At 42.6% G+C, this 17,590-nt stretch overlaps 1 protein-coding gene across 13 annotated transcripts in view; it reads left to right on the top strand.

Moving 5' to 3' along the window:
- Positions 1-17,590, top strand: part of specc1 (sperm antigen with calponin homology and coiled-coil domains 1) — a 95,400-nt gene that overhangs the window by 18,389 nt on the left and 59,421 nt on the right. For 8 of the 13 annotated variants that reach the window (XM_017459653.3, XM_017459654.3, XM_017459656.3 and 5 more), the window contains 2 exons: positions 7,104-7,308; positions 8,065-8,200. In XM_017459653.3, coding sequence (XP_017315142.1) covers positions 7,138-7,308; positions 8,065-8,200 — 307 coding nt within the window. In that variant the 5' untranslated portion in view covers positions 7,104-7,137. Of the gene's footprint in view, positions 1-245; positions 408-733; positions 1,033-7,103; positions 7,309-8,064; positions 8,201-8,854; positions 8,890-14,309; positions 16,588-16,646; positions 17,107-17,590 lie in introns of those variants that run through there. The other 5 variants (XM_017459650.3, XM_017459652.3, XM_047151945.2 and 2 more) reach the window with 5 other exon arrangements.

Below are 17,590 nucleotides of genomic sequence, written 5' to 3'. Positions count from 1 at the left end.
CTAAAGTGTTGTTGTTTGGGCGTGACACCGCTCACCAGGCAGTTCGGTTTCTGAAGAACGGATAATGTGGACCAGTGGCACGGCTGTTGTTTTTTTAAGTGCTTCGTGCTGGCTGTTCTAACTGATAAAGAAACGGTTTATAAGAAGCCGGTACTTCCCCAGCCTCAGCAATCTCTCTCTCTCTCTCTCTCTCTCTCTCTCTCTCTCTCTCTCTCTGTAAAACTCTCTGCTTGCACGCTGCCTGCTTCCGTATCCTACTCGGGGTGAGGAGGTAGACATGGCATGCAGCCGTATCTCGTGGCTCTGTGGGCTGTCTTATGTGCTATGAGACTGTCTGTTGTGAATCTAGTCTGGCAAGTTGAAGTCTGAGTATTTACACAGAGAGGAGACAGCATTCGCAGCGTCCAGTGAGTACCTTTCAATGCTTTCTCGCTTGCACGAGTGCACACCTACTATCTAATTTGAGTATATTATGTTTGCAGGCGTGTCCATATGGGTTTTAACTCAAGGGCTTGGTGATTTCTGAATTCGGGAGCCTATACTTTGAACTTCCCTGTCTTTAGTTTCACATCCTTTACTTATCGTCTAAACACTGTCTGAAAAAGCCTTCAGCAACAATGGTTTCGGCAGGAATTGTGTTTTCATACCACATTGTCTTTTTATACTGGACTCCACTGAACAATGTTACTATTATTCTGGCATGTAGCACCTTATACTCCAAAGCCAACTGTCCCCCCCCCCCCAATACTCCTAATGAGGATATGATGAAGCAATGTGATATTTTATCCATTGTGTGTTTGTTTGTTTTTTGTGGTGTAGACCAAGCTTAGAAACCGAGAGCGCTGTTAGTCATGACTTGCTTCCTCCTGCTCTTCCTTATATAAAAACACTTAACAGGAAGTTGACAGCCAGTTATTAAACATAACCCCATCTACAACAATGAAGCATTGCTCCTAAGAAGGACTAAGAAATATCAGAACTTCTACATCACCTGTACCTGCATGGAAAGACATGGACACTTTGCAGTAGATCGTATGTATGATTACATCAACAATGGTAAAACTACTAGATAATTTGGTCCAGTCTTTTGACCATTTACAGTACAGGAAGAGGGTTATTGCCCCTGCCAAAACAGCGTCCTTAAACAGGGATTAAAGAAGCTTCTTGGAAACATGGAACAAGTTTGGCTTTAGTGACCTTCAGTGCAGGTGTTTGTAACCAGAAGTCATCGGCCTCCTGATTCTTCTGCTCCTGTTAAACAGAACGAATTTTTGAATTGTTGACTGAATCATCTGACTGTAAAGTTATAAACATCCCAAAAAGCTTTTTACAGCTGCCTTCGTAACCTAAAGCAACAATTCAAAAACAAAAACACGTTTCAATTTTAAGTTCTGTGGCTCTCTGTTTCAGCTGTAACTGCCTGAGAGACATGACAAGTTCATTTGAGGATGCAACAAATATCGTTTTTGTAAGGATAGCAAATAAGTAAAATGTACTTAACACAGTGATGGTGCAATCTCTGGAAAACTTAAATTTTGACAAATCATGTGGCACATGTCTCAGCCTGAATGATGTATGATTCTCGATATGGAGTGAGAAAGGAGTGGGAACATTCTTACATGTTGTATCAGTTGGGTTTAAATATCTATTGTGGTCTACAGGGATGTGCTGTCTAAGTTCGTGAGTGCTTTATACGCCAGTACTGCCGATTTCTACCTACCAGCTAGCTCTCACACAACATCTACCAACCAGAGAGGGTGAAGGCTAGCCAGGGCTCTACAGTAACAATTTCTTTTAGGAGCACTTGTGCTTCTAATTACAAAAATTTAGGAGCCCAGTCAAAAATTTAGGAGCACGGCTAAAGCTTAGTTTTTTAGAGATGGTAACATTAATGGGCCTCAAGATAACACACAAGTAGCATGAGAAAACTTGAACTTGTCAATTATGACAGAATTTAGGAACATAGTGTGAGCTATGACGCATTAATTTACCTGCAGATAAACTAAATGTAATATTTTCAGTTAATGTTACAGGCTGTATGCAAAAAAAACAACAACCGTTAACCCGTTCCACCTTGTAAACAAATACAATAAACCTCAATGTTCAGTGTTTGAAGTCTGCTCCTCTTAAATATATTTAAAGCTACGCTATTAGACATTCCCCACTGTCATGGTTCTGGGCTGGAGTCAGTTCTCAAACCAGTCTGTGTATATTGTGTATATATCTGAATAATCTCATATAGGACGTGATTGGGTGAGTTCATTTACCCGTCAGATGCAAAGCACTTTAGTTTAATGGTGTTAATTAGGGATGCGCCGATCAGGATTTTTACGACCGAAACCGATCCAGATACCGATCTTTTTTTGTTTACGCTTTAATCAGGAGGTCTGTCATAAACCGTTAAATGTAAGCTCTCTGCTCATGGTCACTGTTAATTGAGTTAAAATAACAGCAATGAGAAATACTGTTGGTTATTGATAAATAAACAAGCATAAAATGTTTATTTTTAAATATCTTAAACAATAAAGAGTCCTAATTCAAAGTAGACTAACACAAAAATGATACATATTAGGAAAAAGGCTAATAGCCTTCTAAAGAACTAGCCTACTAAGATTAATGTCAGATTGAAATTAAATGCAACCCATAGTAATTAAACATTTAATTTCTCATTTTATTTATATTTTATGAAGTTATTATAATATCTGTTTTTTATATTAAATGATTTATTTATAACTTAGCACATTTTCTGTCTTTACACTTCATTAGTTTTTTGTTTGTTTGTTTATCAGTTGTTCCTTTTAGATCTGTTCCCCCAAAACAGTTTTGCCATGTCTGCTGATAATATTGCATTTTTGGGCGGATTACATAAAAACATGGAAACTGGAGTTGACTTTTCTAGTGATATCTGGCAACCGTGAGTTTAAATGAATTGAAAGCGCTGTGTATTAGCGTTGGTGTAGAAGGATGTACAGAAGGCAGTGTACCGTATGTTTATATACTGAACAGTTGCTAGTCTTGATCACGATTGGTGAGGAATTATTTAATAAAGAAGTCTGAATGAAACCCACCTTGTAGCGTTAACATTATTATTCATTTACTCGCTGTGTCTACACGAGCAGGTCACAGTCGCAGGTTCAGGACGTTTTGCGGGATCAATATAAGATGGCGGTTGTGAGATTGGCGAGTTGAGAGAAGCAGATGATGTACAGAGTTACTCTTGTCATCATAATGGCACCTGTGCAGTATTTACATACTTGTTTGGTTGACTGAGGTGATGAAAAGCAGTGTGAAAGTAACAGTTGCGCGGTGTAGATGCATTTTGGAGTTTTAGTTTTTATTCCAATTGTATTATACAACTCTGAACTGGTCACTCGCACCGGTGCTCCTAAATATTTTTTCACAGTCGCACAAAGTACTTTTCTGTCGCAAACGCAAGTGAAACGGTCGCACTGTAGAGCCCCGATAGCACGTGCTTCCTCCGAGACATGTGAAACCATTCATCATCCATGTATCTTTTTCAAACTGCTGCTCATGCTGCTTCACAGGGCACAGTTGGAGGAAAATGCTATCAGCCATCTTCCACAGATGGCAAGGATCTTCAAATTATTTGAAATACATCATTCCATATAAGCAAAGACCAGGCCTTTTGGAATAATGTGCTCTGGACAGATGAATCAAAGATAGAGTTGTTTGGCCACAGTAACAGCAGACATGGCTGGCGCAGGCCAAAGACAGCTTTTCAGGAGAAGCACTTCATACCAACTGTGATGCACGGTGGTGGAAATGTTATGGTTTGGGGTTGCTTCGCTGCCTCAGGGACTGGACAGCTTGCATTCAGTGATTCAGCTATGAGTTCTGCATCATATCAAAGAGTGCTTAAAGATGTGAGGCCATCTGTCCGAAAGTTAAAGTTGAACCGACAGTGGACCTTTACACAGGTGATTCTAGTGGGATTCTAAGCACACTAGCAAATCCACCAAGGAACGGCTCAAAAAGAAGAAATGGAGGGTTATGGAACGGCCTAGTCAAAGCCCAGATTTCAATTCCATTGAAATGTTGTGGGGGGATTTGAAACGGGCAGAACATGCAAGAAAACCCTCAAAGATCTTACAACTAAAAGAATATTGCATGGAAGAGAGTGGTCAAAAATTCCAGCAAGCCTGGTGGACAATTATGCAACACGCCTTCAAGAAGTTATTTCTGCTAAAGGGGGCAACACTAGCTTCTGAGGCCAAGGGTGTACTCACTTTTTCCACAGAAGAATCACATCTATTGATATTTCTGTTGAATAAATGATTGAAAAGCTCATTTTCCTTGTGGCTTTGTTCAAGTAGTTCAGCTTTATTAATAAACACTGTTTCAAAGAGGATCAAATGTTTGCTTGTCCAAATATGTCATAAAAGCCAACCATTTCCATGGGGTGTACTTATTTTTCACACGACTATATCTACTGTATATATAGACTACATATCACTATCACCGGGACATGATAATTAGTAAATATCACAAAAATAGTATAGTATATGAGTATATACTTACTATTACAAGTATACATAATGCTAATTAAAAGTGCAGGTCATTGTTACAGGGATGTGTGCAGATGAACTTGTGGAAGATGTTTTTTTTTTAGCCATTAAAAAAAAACAAGTAGTCCTCAGAATGTTGTAACCCACAGGGTGTCATGGCGACCAGAATCTCAATATAGCACAACTACAGGCTCTGGAAGCTACAATTTGTGCTTCCCCTGAGGTACACAGCATATGATGGTTTTGCAGCGTTGCCCAAACTGAAACCTGCACTCTGTCTTGAGGGTAACTGCCGAACACAAGTTGAGCGCATTGTGTTGGGGTTTTTTGTTTTTTTAGATTATTTTTCCAGGAAAAACAGCTTTGACAGATGAAGATACTTGGATTGAATACTTTTCCACCATGACAGACTGTTTTGTCTAGTCTGCTTTTAGAGGTCAAATACCTTCTAATATAGCGTTATATAAACTATATGGCCAAAAGTTTGTGGACACTGGACCGTCACACCCATATGTGTTTCTTCCTCAAACCGTTGCCACAAATTTGGAAGTGCACAGTCGTACAGGATGTCTTCGTACGCTGTAACATTACAATTTCCCTTCACTGGAACGAAGAGGCCCAAACCTGTTCCAGCATGAGCATCCTGTGCACAAGCTCCATAGAGACATGGTTTGCCAAGGTTGCAGTGGAAGAACTCGAGCAGCCTGTATAAAGCCTCAACCCCACTGAATACCTTTTGGCATGAACTGGACCGCCGACTGCGCCCCAGACCTTCTCACCTAACATCAGTGCCTGACCTCACTAATGCCCTTGTGGCTGAATGAGCACAAATCCCCCACAGCCACGCTCCAAAATCTAGTGGAAAGCCTTCCGAGAAGAGCAAAGGTAGGACTAGATCTGGAATGGGATGTTCAACACACACATATGCATGTGATGATCAGGTGTCCTGGAAATCTTATACAGTTTCCAGGGATTGATAGTCAGGTTTGGTCTTGTTCTGTTTTTTTTTGTTTGTTTGTTTATAAGTGATAATTCATATAACCTTTACTCTGCAGACACGGTAGGTTTTTCCATGACAGATAGGATCTGTGACTTTTTCATTTTCACTAGACAACATTGCTCTTCTGTGTCATTGTTAACGATTCCCTCAGGTGGCAGAGTTTAAACTTTTCGGTGGAATTTCAGAGAAGACTTCTGCATAGCAGAGCGACTTTGTCGGACAGAGAGTGATGTAAAGCTTCCGACAGGAAGCGTGGGTCTGTTTCACTGCATGCGTCTCTATTTTTTTTACTCAGCCCACATGTAATATGCCGTCAATATGTCCCGCAATTTAAATACAACGTATTGTAGGGTAGACTGAATACATTATATATTCTAGACAATTATCGTTCAGCAGACGGTATCCATAAACCAGTTTATTAAAAATCACAAGTGTATTATATATACATTTAGATTTACAGCAGACTCCTTCACAAACCATATGCTTAGGGTGTTAGAACACCATTAAGCCCTGTTAGTTATTAGCATGAGCAGCTAAGCTACAACGACCATCCACATTTTAATGACGTAATGTGTACGCAAACGCACCACGACACAGGATTCAGTACAATTTCAGTAGTCAAAATGCAACATGATTTCTTAACAGTATTTCCTTAAAAAGCAGCAAATGTTATGCACATAATCTAAGGATAAATTGCTCAAAATGTTTAATGTTTGGCAAAAAAAAAAACCAAACAACAACAACTTTCAGATATATTCAGAATGTATTTATTTTTATATATCTATAGATATATATCAGCTGTTTTCATTGCGCAGCTCTGTCAGTGTGGAGCGCATCATGGAACGGACAGCGCCCTATAATATGGACCCGAATAACCTCTGCCACTCAGTCAGCGTGCTACTGCTTTTTCCTAGACTCTCGCCCTCACGTCTCTAGAGACGCCAGCTGTTCCTAGCCGGGTCTGCGTACCTTTTCACCCCACCATCAGTCAAATCAATGAGACCGACGCGTACACGCTTCCCCCCCGTCGCCTCTTTGTGCTCCAGTCTATTGCTTCACTGTAGTAGAGAGCACTTACGCGTCTCCAGAGAATAGCTGTCGGTCCACTTTTCTCACATTACCTTCCCTAAGTGCAATAACGTGTCCTGCGTTCACAAACGTGTCGGCCTTTCAGGATAACCGTAATGTTGTAGCAGCCATATTGGATCCCTGCGTGGATCACGTTATGAGGTGTAGTTAGTCTTGCCCACAAAACGTGAGCATCTCTATGTCGAATTGAACGGGTGGCCTAGTAATTATGTCACTGATGTGAGTCGCCGATAGAGTTGACGATAGAACTCATAGACTCATTTCTCTTTTTACTACTCTTCCCCTAACTCGTCTCGTGGTATTTCACTTCCTCCCGGCTTTTTTCCCCTATTTTCTGTTCCTTATTTCAGTAGTGTTTCCCCGTCTCTTTCTGTTTCTCACCCTATGCGCTCGACTCCTTGTCCTGTCAGAGGGGATTGTGTCATTGTTTTCTTTTTTTCTTGCCTCTGTGTCTAAACACACACCCTGTTTCTTCTGTGTGTTCACAGCCCGAGTGAAGGACGGCAGTAAACGGATAGAACCATGTTGAGAGGGGGCGCCGCCAAGGTGGCGCTGCCCAAGACGGGAGCGCCAGAGCGGGGCCGGCTGCCGTCCTCCATCGGCCACGCAAGCGCCTCCAGCGGCAGCGGCTCCACGATGATGAAGACGTCCCGATCGTCCAGCACCATCGCCTCCGACCTGCGTCTCAGCCGGGTGAGAAACATGAGGAACACAAACAAGAGACATATGCAGTGTGTGAGAGCAATACTGGACCGCTTCAACACCTCAATGCTCTGTTCACTATTTTGTGACCCAAGACATCTCTTTGATTTATATTTCAGTACCCTTGTAAAATGTTTTTCATGTAAACAAAAATTGTTCCTGCTTATCAGAGCCCCGTTTAAAAACAGACGCAAGCCAAGTCTCTCGAACAGGGGAGGAGAATATCCGTAATTGATATTAATATCAATTGATATCAGCCACAGTCGAACGAATGGACAGCGAGTCGTGGAGGAAGACAGCAAATTATACCATATCTCTTATACAATGTGGCGGTAAAATCTAGGACGTCTGACAGGCATCAGGATGAAGATAGAGTGCAACGTGTAGCTGTAGATAGTGAGTCCATAATTACTTTATGAATCGGGTTTGACAGCTGCCTGCAGTCTCGGAGATTAAAAATGGCTGACGTAGGGTTGGATTTCGATCCATAATTCCGAAAGGAGTTCAAAAAATGAGCGAGCTAAAAGGAAAACCTCTCTTAGGAAGTAACCTGACACTGAGCATGTACAGCACATCCTCTTTTGAAGGATGCTGGGTAGTGGGATTGTGCATCATAAGGAGTGAACAGAACATAAGAAGTAGAGATGGGGCTGCACATGTTTAACAAAAAAAAGAAAAAACAGGCAGAGGTATGAGCCCTTGTGCATGTTTGTGACTTTGTGTGTGTGTGTGTGTGTGTGTGTGTAGCTGAAGCGGGCGAGCAGTGATGATGCTCTGGCCAAGCCTGCTCTGGGACCAGCAGCTTCAGCGTCTCGTCTGAAGAAGACCGTCACTACTGGAGCTATTTCAGAGCTAGCAGACAATAGAGCACACAGCCTGATGGGTAGGAAAGAACATTCAGATAACTTTTAAGTAAACACACCCCCCTCACACACACACACACACACACACGTACATGCAGTATTCAAGATTTTCTTATGCACAAGCGTCTATATAGCGTACAGTACAGACGAAAAGTTCGGATCCACCTGCCCAATGTTGGGATGTTTTACTTCTCAAACTCAAAGGGGGAAAAAAACAAGAAAGTTACGCATGTTCACCACCAGAGGGAGACATCATGATATTTTTCGGTTTTCCTTGCCTGATGTTACTACACAGCACAGCCTGTGATAACTTTCCTACAGCTGTTTGAAGATGTTTTCCTTGGATGCCACTTGGGCCCTGCTGTCCATTAAGCACGAGTGGGTCTATTTGTTTATGCACTCGGTTTAATTCAATGTGGAAAGCAGAAAGACTTTGTTTCCAATATTAACTCATCGAAACAGAAACAGGATGTCTTTGATCAGTGTGTGCTTTCATTCTAATTATTATCTTATTGCGAGAGCATGTGCTTGCAGGTGTGTGTAGGCATGTTTCAGCGCTTTGCAAAGACCAAATGTTGCTATAATTATTGTGAGGCTGTTTATATGGTCATCACAAGGATATTTTCCCTCTCTTTCTTTTCTTTTTTTTTATGCAGTCCTTTTTTTTATGATAGGAGAACAACAGCTCCATCAGCTAACCCATGAAAAGGTTTGTATTTGTAAATACAGCGAAGCCTGTTGGAAACCGTTTAGAGCAACAGTGACCTTGGACATTTTGCTCATGTTTTTTGTTTGTTGCTTTGTGTGGGTTACAGTGTTACACCTCTGTGTGTACATTTTCCATCCATGTGCATGCCTAGCCGATGGAGGCCAAAGTTGATTACTAAGCAATGACAGCTATGCACAGTGAAAAAGGATTTCCTGATTTCTTTTTGTGTTTGTGTGTGTCTCGTACTAAATCGTTTCAGAAATTAAAAACAAAATCTAAGATAAAACAAAGGCAACCTGAGTAAACACAAAATACAGTTTCTTAATGATAATGTTATTTGTTGAAGCAAAAAAGTTATCCAATAACTACTGGGTCTGTGTGGAAATGTATTTGAACCCCGTAGTTACTAATTCCCCAGATCTATGAAACTGTATTCATAATGGGATTCAGCTGGACTAGACACAACCAGGCCTGATTACTGCAAACCCTGTTCAATCACATCTACACTTAAATAGAACTTTTTCAACAGCGTGGAGTTGGTTAAAAGGTCTTACTGAGTAACACGCAGTGCCAAAACTGAAAAAAACTCCAGAAATGATGAGGAAGAAGGTGATTGAAATACATCAGTCTGGGAAGGGTTACAAAACTATTTCAAAGGCTCTGGGACTCCAGAGAACCACAGTGAGAGCCGTTATCTCCAAATGGAAAAACAGCACAGTAGTGAACCTTCCCAGAAGGGGCCGATCTTCCAAAATTCCTCCAAGAGCACGGCGACGACTCATCCAGGAAATCACAAAGAGCCAAGGATAACATCAAAGGAATTACAGGCCTCTCTTACATCAATAAAGGTCACTGTTCATGACTCCACTATCAGAAAGACACTAGGCAAAAATGGCATCCATGGAAGAGTGGCGATGTGAAAACCACTGCTAACCCAGAAGAACATTAAGACTCGTCTAAATTTGCTAAAACACACCTTGATGATCCTCAAACCGTTTGGGAGAATGCTCTGTGGACTGATGAGTTGAAAGTGGACTGTTTGGAAGACAGGGATCCCGTTACATCTGGCGTAAACCAAACACAGAATTTCACAAAAAGAACATCATACCTACGGTCAAGCATGGTGGTGGAAGTGTGATGGTGTGGGGATGCTTTGCTGCTTCAGTGTCTGGGCAACTTGCAATAATTGAGGGAAACATGAATTCTGCTCTCTACCAGAAAATCCTAAAGGAGAATGTCTGGTTTCCGTCTGTAAGCTGAACCTCAAGCGGAACTCTCACTAACGCCAAGCGTTCTGCACACAGTCTTTAGTCTTCTCTGGCTGCCTGTCCCATGCCGTATTAAGTTTTTAAAAAAAAATTATGCTTATGAAAACAAAGCATACTATACCTTCAATATGTTGGTTCAGCCCAGTTCAGATGACTGACTAAAATGCTTTAATCATTTTCCCTGGTGTTTAACGTGAAAAACATCTACTATCTAGAGAATAAAGCAGCTATTTGCTCATGACAGAGCATTTATTGATGTTTGTGTACATTTTACAAGTCACAGATTTATTACGCTTATGTTAGAAGAACAGAGCATTCACGCATTCAGTTGTGTCAACGCATCATTGTGTGTAGATTAAAGTGTTTTGTTTCTGAGTCAGCGTAAACAATGTCTAGACTCAAGTTTGAAAGGAAGACACGTTTATTTTGTAAGCACACCTTACAGTTAAGCCCAGGCCGCCAGTTTAGGATGCCAATTTGTCTGTCACTGCTCTGTGTAAGCAGATGAAGCTTACAGTAAACTGTTTGCGGTGTATTTCATGTGGATTCTCATAGATGTTCTTTATGAAGCCCATAAAATAAATATCATTTCTTTCTGACTACCTGAGAATTCTCCCTGAGGTTCACCTGTGATCTGAACATGCTAACTGCTCAGACCATTTGAGAGTTTCTGCTTGGTTTTTTGTTTTAGATTTTTTGTTTGTTTTTCGTGCCATGTTTGTATTTTAAGATCTATTTGACGTCGTACTAAAGCACAATGGATTGCCGTGATCAAGGCTTGGATATAAACATTTGTCACATGGTGAGCAACAGACAATAGCTTTAACTGTAGCTTTTGACCAGAGGCTGGTTTACTAAGTTACCAAATAAACCATTCTAACTTGAATGTGGGGATAAACAGTTTTCAAGTTTGGAGCGTTTTTAAAATAAAGAAAGGAAATGTTCAACAGCTTGAATTTTTCAATATTCTGCACTATTTCTAGGTCGCTTTTTATACTTACGCAACCTGTTTTAACGACAATGTTAACGCATTTGTACAAAGGGTCAGGTTTTGTGACTGGGGCACATGCTCCGACAGCACTCGGATTGATTTGGTCCAGCGTGGATCGCCAGGTTTTACACAAACTTGTGGAGTCCATGCCAGCTCAAGTGCACGCTGTCATTAAAAAGCCCATTTCATTCCCCCACTCAAGTCTCTCGCTACTATTGGCTTGAAGATTTCTTGTGAATACAGCCACAGACGTGTCATTTACTTTGTTCGTCTCTGTGCTACGTTTAAATCTGGTGTAATACGATGACGTTTCAGAGGAAACTGAAACCAGTGAACAAGTGATTTTGTACATTTTCGAGTTAATTGCTAGTGATTTTTTTAAGTTACCCAGTGGAAGGATTAAGCTGCAGGTAAAAGCATAGTGTCTTGTTTTTTCTTTCTTACAGAAAGAGCCTTTGTCCATTTGAAAAACGGGACGTTAATACATACACCGCTGAGTTTATTGGAGCGAAGCTGCACTCCATATTTAGACTACGCAAATGCCATAATCAGGTCTGACAGCTCAGATGATATGAGGACAGGCGCCATGATCCCATTAAACACATGACTCGGTGCAGCCGCCAGTCATGCATAAATAGCACACGGTCCCATCGCAGCTGCCGTAGGTGCTGCCGCGACACACACCACTGTTTACAACTGAGGTAAATCTGCCTCCTTTCAGCGGCATCTCTAAATATCATCTCTTGAATGTGAAAGGGTTTCATTTTATCTTCAGAAGTGAAATTTTATGATAGTATGTTACGATTACGATAGTTGATGATAGGTTAGATCCGATTCAGACCATCGCAGAGCGATAAACAAGACAACTCCCAGGGCTTTATGAGTAAACACTCCGTCACCGTGATGCACAGTAAAAGGTCCAATATTCATCAGATCATAAGTTTGTATCTCTTTTATGTCTTGAAGCTCTGGACACTTCTGTGCACTGCTGTGCCACAGTAACATTGAACATGTGTTCGGCACTTTGTGTGGGCCATATTATTTTACGGTGTGAGTGCCGGAAGATAAGCACTGTGTATTCCTCAGATGAAGTACCTTGATGTTTCTAGAAGTATCTTGATTTTTGTTTTTTTTGGTTTCTCCAGTGTGAAATAACTGTGCAAGCCAAATATATTACTCGTTTTGTTTTAGAAAAATTAATTGGTGTACAGTTGCACCTTGACTGAAAGGCCGGATATTTGTATACCCTTCATATATAAGTATAGTAGGTCTCGTAATGAGGTTGTGGGTTGAGGATCATGGGATCAGAAGACACGGGCATGACACACCGCTCTTGAGAACCCTCACAGGAAACACGGCTGGCCTCGCAAGAGTAGATAGGTAGATAGGTGTATTAATATACCAGCGCTACAGTATCTTTACAGGAATGCTGGGTTCGGCCCTAGTGTGACATGTTTGAAATCGTGGTCCAGACACTATCATGGTGACTAATAATGCACACATTACACCATCTGTGGCAGTGATGGCTCAGTGGTGGCTCAGTGGTTAAAAAGCTCTGGGTTACTGAGCAGAAGGTCAGGAGTTCAAGCCCCAGCACTGCCGAGCTACCACTGTTGGGCCCTTGGGCAAGGCGCTTAACCCTCAATTGCTCAGTTGTACAAATGAGATAAATGCAAGTCCCTCTGGATAAGGGTGTCTGCAAAAAAAAAAGCCATAAATCTGGCCATAATGATAAAATCATCAGATTTTTTTAGAGGCAGTGGTGAAAGGTTCTGGGTTGCTGATCAGAAGGTTGGGGGTTCAAGTCTGCAAAAGACTTGGATCTGCAAAAAAATCTTTCAAGAAAGGAGTCCGTCCCTAGTGTTTCACTCCATAGTGAGAAACACTGTGATGTGAAACCCTAGGCGTAGATCCCTTCCTCATGCTTGCATACATCCAGCGTGTAGAAGGGGTGTAGAACACATTCACAAGAGCTTGTTTGACCCTTTTTGCAAGCATGCCACTATGCTGGGATCACTCTCAGGAACAGATCCATAATTTCACAGTCTGCTTTAGCACAGGGACCAGGGCTGAGATATCAGCACACTGGCTCTATAGTCTGTTGTACACATTGCCACGTCATCCACAGCAGCGGAACTGTACATTTGCCCAGTGGAGTGCCTGGCCCCACACATCTGGCCCAAATCGTTTGTCTCTGCTCTCTCCATGAACCACATTGGAGAGTGAATTACCTGTGTGTTCACAAACAGATCCACTTCCGCTCTTCTGCAGGTCTTCATTAGCCGAAATACCTCCTTGTAAAGTTGCCAGACCCTGGGCACAAGACTGCTGTGACAGCACATCCGTTATCTGGTAGATAGGCAGCTCTTAAGGATGCTTCCCGTTTCTTATTTGTGCATCCCAATTTCCTTTCCTCACTACCTTCCCTTGCGTCTTAGATCCACCCCCTTAGGGTGCGAGGGAAGGATGCAAGGATGAGATGCGAGGAGAGAGGAATCGAAGCAAGTCGAACGGAGTATCCTCGCTTTCTCAAGTACCACTTCAAAGCGACGTCAATTAATGATGATTGCTCAGCTGGATGACCTCACTGCACTTCAGGGATCTGCCGTTATATTGTTTGAGCTTGGTTAATAACAACATTCTTAACAATGCGAAATGCACTGATGTTATGTGAAATGTCTGGGTTACTCCTCAATTAATTAATGAACAATGCATAATTTATCGCATCTTTTCTGCAGCTTTGCATATCCAAACATGCAAGGATCAATTAAATACAATACTCATTGTAAGCATATTATTATTGAATTATATTTCACATAAAATGCCATCACATCATCAAAGGACTATTTTGTTTGAGGTTGTGGCAGATGTAAAGGAGGAGGGGAATTTATTTGTGTATCAGGTTTTTCGGATAGGATACACCTGTACATCCTCGCCCCTAGCTCTTCTGGAAGCTTCTTCGTTCCTCGCCTCCTCGCTGTGCAATTAGAGAATTGATGTGTCCTTCAAGATGGCTGCCTTCAATCGATTTCCGGGTCACGAGCCGGAGGACGGAGGAAACGAGGAATCATCAGTTTGAGTATTGAGGAGCACCCTAACACAGCTGTTCATCTGCCCACTTCCTTGGCTCGCTTGATGGACCTCACCATCTCTTGCAATTTTGTGCCCCCTTGTGGTTGATCTAAAACACCACCATGGTGTTGTCGGTCTGCACTCTTACGTGTAACCCAGCTAGGGTTTCCTAAATATTTTGCAGGATTATCCACGGAGATTTCATTTCCATGACGTTAATATGCGGACATTGAGATTTACTGTGGAGCAACTGTGAACTACTCAGTGTTTCTGATTTAGCACATGATTAAATATGATGTACTGCTCATCACTCCCTAATGCTGTTACTGTGAGAGTAGTCAACTTCCTGCTCGTTTCAGGGTTTATGCCGGTTATTTCATCGTCACTTTAACGCTTTTCTAGACAGACAGGCATCTGTGAAACATTTGGAGGATATTTGTCAGCTTTTAGAATATGGGAATTCCTCAGCCGGGAGAAATTAGTTAAACGAGTTGGACTGGATTCACAAACCTGCTAAGGGCCAGTAATAGAATGTAAACAAAGTTGTAAAAAAAAATAAAATCATTATGTGTTGCATCATGGCAACTTGCCCTATGGGATGGTCTTAAAGATGAATGCTGATTAACATTTTCTTAATTAATTCTTCCAGTCATAGAAACTGAGCGCTTCTCCATCCCATAATGGAAAGAGTGTTTGTCCGTGTTGTTCTGGCAGAGTGGCCAATCAGAAGGATGCAGAGCAGGATGATAGCGGTTGTGATGCTTGGTCAGAGTAAGGGATGATGGGAAATCTCATCTCGGTCTGGTGAATCTGCAGTCCCTCAGTGGACGAACACATCAAGCTACCAGTGTCTGGTAATTGTGTTGTACTCTACAGTACGTATCACACACTGAGGCAGAAATCAACATTGACATGGTGTTTACCGACCCTACAAACAAACGCGGCGCGTGCTTTCACAAGCGTACAAAAACACAATTATACACACAAACACATGGCACTGGAACACACAATTTATGATGTAGGCTTTGGCACACTCTCAGAGGCTTATCTCTGATCTAGGACGCAATAACAGGAATTCGCTCGTTCTCTGGACTCGAATTTGAACGACTGCGATCAGTTCTACCCTTGTTTCTTGAAAAGTCGGTCGTGTTGGATGTCGAGTGATTTGCAGTGCACTTGAAGGCATTTTGCTGTTACTGGGTTTTTTTAAAGTGCTCCAGTAAATGAGCAAAGTGACTGAGAGAAAGAGAGAGAAACAAAGGAAGGGGGGCGAGAGATAATCATGAGCAAATGAGAAAAAGAAAAGAACAGGGACGGATGTTATCCCGACAGAGGCAGTGGTGCTTTGCAGTTTTGAAATAACTCCAGCATACTCGCACAACCTTAACCGGATTAAACAAAGCGCTTCGGCAAAAAGCAGAACCTGACACGTTTTAATAACAAAACATGGAACTGAGAACGCACGTAATGAAGAGAAGTAAATAAAGAAGGTGGAAGTATTAAAACCCAATTTGGTTGAAGAAAAGAAAAGGCTTGCCCCGCGATGGATTGGCACCCCGTGCAGGGTGTGCCACGCCTTGTGCCCCATGCTCCCCGGGATAGGCTCCAGGTTCCCCGCGACCCTGTAGGAAAGAGGTAAAGAAGGTGGATGGAAACGAACAGGCTGCGTGGACAGAATTGCTCTTTGCTTCATTCTCAAGGGAAGAGCTATTTCAAGCAGAGATGACACATCCGTTTACCTTCAGCTTGATTTGGTTTGTGGCTTTTACGTCCATTAATATTTCACCCACATGCATTCTGAATGAGGACGGGAGGGATGGAAGAACATCTCTCGGACTGAGAGCACGGCACAAGGATGGCAGTGCAGACGTTCGCTGTAACTAAAAAGGCTCCTCTTTTCCTTTCTTGGCCACCGTGAAAACAGTGCCTTGCACTGTGCTTGTGTGTGTGTGTGTGTGTGTGTGTGTGTGTGTGTGTGTGTGGACAGACAGAAGAAAGTGAGCATGCCAAAGACCAGCTTAATCAGCCAGACTACCTCCCCAGCAAAATGGATGGATGAGGTCAGGACAGTTCACATGTGGAGGAAGAAAAGAGAACGATCGACCATCAGGACCTGACAGAAAGACAAATAGAACCCCCCTCCAACCTACCCTACTCTTTCACTTCATGCCTTTCCATCACTCCCTTCTCACCCCCTCCCTGAAAGGGGGGAAAAAAGAAAAAAGTTTAGGAAAGTCAACAGGACAGTGAGAGTTAATAGGCAAAGACTGCAAGGGAAGGAGAATGGAGAAAGGCGGAGAACAGTGACTTAAACGGATCAGCTCCAGGACGGACTGACTGACCTCAAGCTGAAGCCAGCAGAGAGAGGTAAAATAAGAGAGGGTGTGTGTGCGCGCGTGTGTGTGTGCGTGTGTGTGTGCGTGTGTGTGTGTGTGTGGCTCTGACATAGGAAAGCCACTCCCATTGTGTACCGCTGTGTGCGTGTGCATGTCTAATGAAACAGTCACAACACCGCTGCTGCCTCACCATGTCATGAGAGAGAGAGAGAGAGAGAGAGAGTCTTACTCTGGATGTGGGAATTCTGCTCAGCGCTCTCAGTGACAGCCGGACAGCAGAGAGGAAACAGAACAATAAACCGAGGAGCATCCGATAACCGCTTCCTCTACAGCGTGTGCGTGGCAATCGCGTGCAGGACCAGCTCAGGACGTCTCCCCAGCACTGTGTTTGCTCTCTGATGGATTAGTGCATATTGTGTTCGTGTGTGTGTGTGTGTGTGTGTGTGTGTGTGTGTGTGGAGAGAGAGAGAGACAGACGAGTGGAGCTGATCTCTGTGAACAGACATAGCCATGGGAAACCACGCAGGCAGAGCAGAGGAGCCAGAGTCAGGTCTGAAAAAAATTGCTGTACATTTGTGGCTTTGTCTTTCCTCCTCCACTCCGATTCTCTCTTTCCTCTCGTTCGTTTTCCGTTCCTGACCTCGCGCTCACTTACCGTCCCAAAAGAAGATCGCGCAGGTATACGTGCAGCCTCCGGGTTGTTTCAGGTATCGACAGCCAGATCAGATATTTCACAGACACAAACAAGTTGTGAGGTTTTTCTTTCTTTCTTTCTTTCTTTCTTCATCCCATTGTGTGCACACACTCTCAGGTGCTCATTACACAGCCTCACGCGACACGAAACACGACTGGAATAACACGAACCGTCCACACACTCGTACCGTTAATAACAGGTACGCTCACCGGAAGACGGCTTGACAAGACTACCGTTTATTAGGACTTGGAAATATATCTGAGATATCATAGAGAAAGGGAAATGTATGTGTGTGTGTGTGTGTGTGTGTGTATCACTAGTGATGTTTCCTGAAAAAAAC

The sequence above is a fragment of the Ictalurus punctatus genome, chromosome 28 (genome assembly GCF_001660625.3).
Source record: "Ictalurus punctatus breed USDA103 chromosome 28, Coco_2.0, whole genome shotgun sequence".
Taxonomy (NCBI): Eukaryota; Metazoa; Chordata; class Actinopteri; order Siluriformes; family Ictaluridae; genus Ictalurus; species Ictalurus punctatus.
The sequence above is the reverse complement of the archived record's forward strand: the minus strand, read 5'-3'. Positions and strand labels throughout refer to the sequence as shown.